General features: G+C 50.9%; 1 protein-coding gene across 2 annotated transcripts in view; it reads right to left on the bottom strand.

The window, feature by feature from the left end:
* The window catches only part of MYO1E (myosin IE), a 301,820-nt gene that overhangs the window by 40,211 nt on the left and 256,929 nt on the right, over window positions 1–4,680 (bottom strand). For both annotated transcript variants that reach the window (XM_027765947.1, XM_006141773.3), the window contains exon 22: window positions 4,252–4,397. In XM_027765947.1, coding sequence (XP_027621748.1) covers window positions 4,252–4,397 — 146 coding nt within the window. The remainder of the gene's footprint in view (window positions 1–4,251; window positions 4,398–4,680) is intronic.

The raw sequence follows: 4,680 nt of genomic DNA, 5'->3' as shown, positions 1-4,680 counted from the left end.
GCTGGAGTTCAACCCACCGGGTTCGGGACTCGACCCGCAGTCGACTACGTGGAAGTCCAGCGACATAGCCATTACGCTAACTGCTGGTCCCAAGCTAGGTTATTTTAAAGCAAAGTATACACAAATTATTTTATCCTAAAATATTTCAGTGTATATCACTAATAGATAAAATCTCTGAGTAGAAAAATGACAACAACATTCTCACGCCTGAAGAAATGAACCACAGGGGGACCAGCAGTTGGCATAATGGCTATGTTGCTGGACTCCCATGTAGTTGACTGCAGTTCAAGTCCTAGACCCGGTGACTTAACATCATGCCAGGTGCGTGTGCGTGTGTGCCCAAGATCTCGAGAGGAGAATGGAGGGGAAGGGATTGTGGCATGGCCATCCCCCCTGGGGGGTGATTTCTCACTTTCTGTCTCTCTGTCTCTCTCTGGCAAGTACACGTGCCCTATAGCAAAAGCCTCTCCCCCCCCACCAAAAAAAAGAAATGAACAACATATCATTCATGTCAAATATTTAATCATGCTCAAATTTCCCTCGTTGCTTCCATTGGTTTGGGTTTATTTATTGATTTATTGGAAAGATTTTTGCTATAGGGCGTGAGCATTCACCAGAGAGAGAGAGACAGAAAGTGAGAAATCACTCCCCCGGCAGGGGGTGAGGGCAATGGTCATGACACAATCCTTTACCTCCAATCTCCTCTCAAGATTTTTGGCACACACGCCCACGTGCCTGGTTCGAGTTTCAAGTCACTGGCTCTGGGACTCAAACCACGGTCAACCATGTGGGAGTGCAGCACCTTAACCACCATGTCATCTGCTGTACCCTATTTAATATATTTTTAAGACAGGTTCTTGGTGTTGTGGCCCTCCTCCCTCGGACTCCTGGGTCATTGGACTGCAGGCACATCTCACTGTGCTGGCCTTGAGGTGGAGCCAAGAATCGAACCTGGGTCTCCCATGTGGTCCCAGCCTGCGGAGCACAGCATCTCGACAGCGCATGCCAGCACTGCCGCGCTGGGTCATTCGCGTTGAACTAGGGAGCTGTGAAGCCGCTTTGTGTTGCTGTTAGCTACGAGTCAGAGATGAGCTCAAGCGCGTGGGACAGGGAGATCATCTCACCTAGAGGAGGTCGTGAGCTAATGTCGTTCCAGCCGACATTCAGCTAGGGAGTTATAAAGATGTAGCTACTGCAACTATTTTCCTGAAGTTTAAGACAATTGTTAAAATCTTTTTTTTTTTTTTTTGGAGAGTTTTATTTATTTTTTTGTTTGCTATAGGGCACGTGTGCTCGCCAGAGAGACAGAGAGATATCAAAAGCGAGAAATCACTCCCCCAAGGGGGATGACCATGACACAATCCCTTCTCCATTCTCCTCTTGGATCTTGGGCACGCACACACATGCGCCTGGCGTGAGTTTAAGCCACCGTGTTCGGGGGACTCGAACCATGGTTGACTACATGGGAGTCCAGCGACATAGCCCTTATGCTAACTGCTGGTCCCAACAATTATTAAAAGCATTCTTTTCTTTTTTTATTTTGCTATAGGGCGCGTGCACTCGCCAGACAGACAGAGAGACAGAGAGACAGAAAGCGAGAAATCACCCCCTGTGGGGATGGTCACGCCGCAATGCCTTCTCTTCCATTCTCCTCTCCGGATCTTGGGCACGCATGCACACGCGCCCGGCATGAGTTTTAAGCCACCGGGTCCAGGACGCGAACTGCGGTCGACTACGTGGGAGTCCAGCGACATAGCCATTACGCTAACTGCTGGTCCCTTAAAATCTTTCTTTATGCCAGTACTGAAGTATTCCAAGAACACATGCACAACCGGCAAGCTAGCACCACCAGGAAGCTCTCCTCTGGGCTCGATTCTGCACACGCCTCAGCCCTCTGGTTGCTTTCCTAACTTGGTTTCTATTAACCCAACGTGGAACGGAAATGGGAAATTATTCATCTTGGTGAGTGTGCGGCTCGGGAGCTACGATACGCTGGTGTCGTAAGTTAAGATGTCTCAGGCTCTTTTCTTCCCCTTAGAGCGCAAAAAACCTTTAAGCTAATCACCTCATTCTATGAAATTCTCTAAGTGGCACAGGCCACAAGGAAGCAAAGCACCAGGCCATGAAGAGGAAGAAGAAAAAGCAGCTGCTTTTTGAGAGGTTTTTGCTATAGGGCGTGTGCGCGCTCGCCAGACAGAGAGAGACAGAGAGACAGAAAGCGAGAAATCACCCCCCAGAGGGGATGGTCACGCTGCAATCCCTTCTCCTCCATTCTCCTCTCGGGCTCTTGGCACGCACGCATACGTGCCCGGTGTGAGTTTTAAGCCACCCGGTCCAGGACGCGAACCGCGGTCGACTACATGGGAGTCCAGCGACATAAAAAGCAGCTGTTTTTTTTGTTTGTGTGTTTGTTTTTACCACAGCTGTGAGGGAAGGGAAAAAAGTTTAAAGAGAAAAAAGGAGGAAGAAATCAGAATATGAACAAACCTGTTGAATAAGCCTCAAGGGCTTGATCAGCGAATCTGTCAAGTGCACAAAACAAATGTATTTACGTCGGGGTTACTTATCCTGGTCCCCCTGAGCTCACTCCTCCAGGGGGCTGGGGGTTGAGGGCTGAGGACGACCTGGGCACTAACAACAGGAAGAGCAATCGCCACTCTCCGGTAACGCCCACACGGCCCTTGCTTACGGCTTTGATCTACAGCTACTATTAGGGGTACACAGCGCTTTCCAGCCAACCTGGCCTAGCCCCAGCACCGCAGGGCCCCCTGCAAGGGGGGACAGAAAATAAAAGGCGGCAGTGGCTTCCACTTGGGTTCCTTGGGTCTCCAAGGGTGGTCTCAGGGCCCAGCTGGCCGGAAGCGTGTGGCCAGCAGGTTACCCAGCCCAGGTGGTGACCCAGCCAAATGTCCAGGAAGACGTCTGGAACCCAGGCAGCACTCAGAGCTGCGCCTTGAAATGCACGGCCAGGAGACCCCCGAGGGGGACGGACTCATCCGCTCAGCAGTGCTACAACCTGCTGGCATGTTCTCAACGCTTAGCCTCGCCGCACTGCCTGGCCCTTCAGCCAGGAAAATTAGGAGCAGTGAGAACCAGAAACCACAGAGATACAGGCAAGAATGGCCGCAACCAGGAATCTGCTTCTGATGATCACAGCGGAGCCAGGGTTTCCAGCCTGGTAGGTCAGACGCCTGAGCACACGAGAGCCCTGCTCCCCCGAGTGCTGCTGTCGGTCTCGCCTCCTGTGTGGAGTAAGAGTTTAGAGAGATGTCTCGATTCCAGGAACAGAGGACTGCATGACTGGAACATCTCGATTATTATTTTTTTTTTAGAAATAGTTTTTGCTATAGGGCATGTGCGCTCGCCAGACAGAGAGACAGAGAGACAGAAAGTCAGAAATCATCCCCCAGGGGGGATGGCCACGCCGCAGTCCCTTCTCCTCCCGGGATCTTGGGCACACACACACATCGCCTGGCGTGAGTTTAAGCTGTCAGATCCGGGACTTGAACCGCAATTCTAGGGCGAGAGATTATGGAGATCAAAGAAAGAGTCAAATAAACTTCTATCGGGGACCAGCAGTTAGCGTAATGGCTAGTCGCTGGACTCCCATGCAGTTGACCTGGTTCACGTCCCGGACCCGGTGGCTTAAAATTCACGCCGGGCGCGTGTGCGTGCATGCCCAAGATCCTGAGAGGAGAACGGAGGAGAAGGGATTGCAGCGTGGCTATCCCCCCTGGGGGGTGATTTCTCACTTTTTGTCTCTCAGTCTGTCTGGCAAGCGCACGCGCCCTATAGTAAAAAAAGCCTCTCAAAAAAAAAAAGAAACTTCAAAGAAACTTCTATCAATTGGCCTTTGTTGGCGAAGTGGGTTGCATTTTCAAACTGGGTGAGGCAGGCTGGGGGACAGGGATCTGTACCCTTAACTCCACTTCAATAGGAGCAGCTCCTCTCTGTTTTGTTTTACAGACAATGCTAATTGCTAGACTTTCATTAGAATAATGGCTAGAGTATCCTTTGATTAGAGGAGCTGATCAGAAGGCACCTTTTTCTTGTATCTTTTTCCCTGTCACATGAGGACTTCCTGAGGTTAGGGAGTTGGGAAACAGAGAAATTCTATTCCCTTCATCATAATTTCAACCACCAGGGAGCCCAACCCGGCCTTTCTTCTGGCTGTCTTTGAAACAGCAGATGGCAATGTTGAGGTGCAACGGGGCAGCCTGTCCCCACTGCCTCTGCCCTGTCCCCACTCACCTGAGGGACACAGACAGGATCCTCTCCATCTCGATCCTCCGCTTCAGGACTTCTTTCACCAGGCCTTTGTCTGGGCCCTGTTTGACCTTTTCTCGTCCAATTAAGTACATGCACTTGGGGGTAAGAAGCAAGTCTCGCTTTACACCCTGTAAGGAGAGGAGCTTTCAGAAGGTGGGTAGCCATGGGCATGTGACAACTGTCCACACAAAGGGCCTCTTAGCAGCCATCCCACCTATCACCTAACGACCCTACAGTGAAAGGGGCATGGTCAGTGGTTATCAGGTGACATACATGAACCTGCTAAGGGCTGACCCTTTTTGACGTACAATATAGCAATCCCGTGAATTCACCTAAGGTATCAGGGCGACGGGTGTAAAGAAACAGCCCGGGCGCCTTTCGGCCGGAACCGCCACCTTCCAGTAATTAACC

The sequence above is a fragment of the Tupaia chinensis genome, unplaced genomic scaffold, assembly GCF_000334495.1.
Source record: "Tupaia chinensis unplaced genomic scaffold, TupChi_1.0 Scaffold000063_1, whole genome shotgun sequence".
NCBI lineage: Eukaryota > Metazoa > Chordata > Mammalia > Scandentia > Tupaiidae > Tupaia > Tupaia belangeri.
Note: the sequence above shows the minus strand (reverse complement) of the source record. Positions and strands in the feature narration are given on the sequence as shown.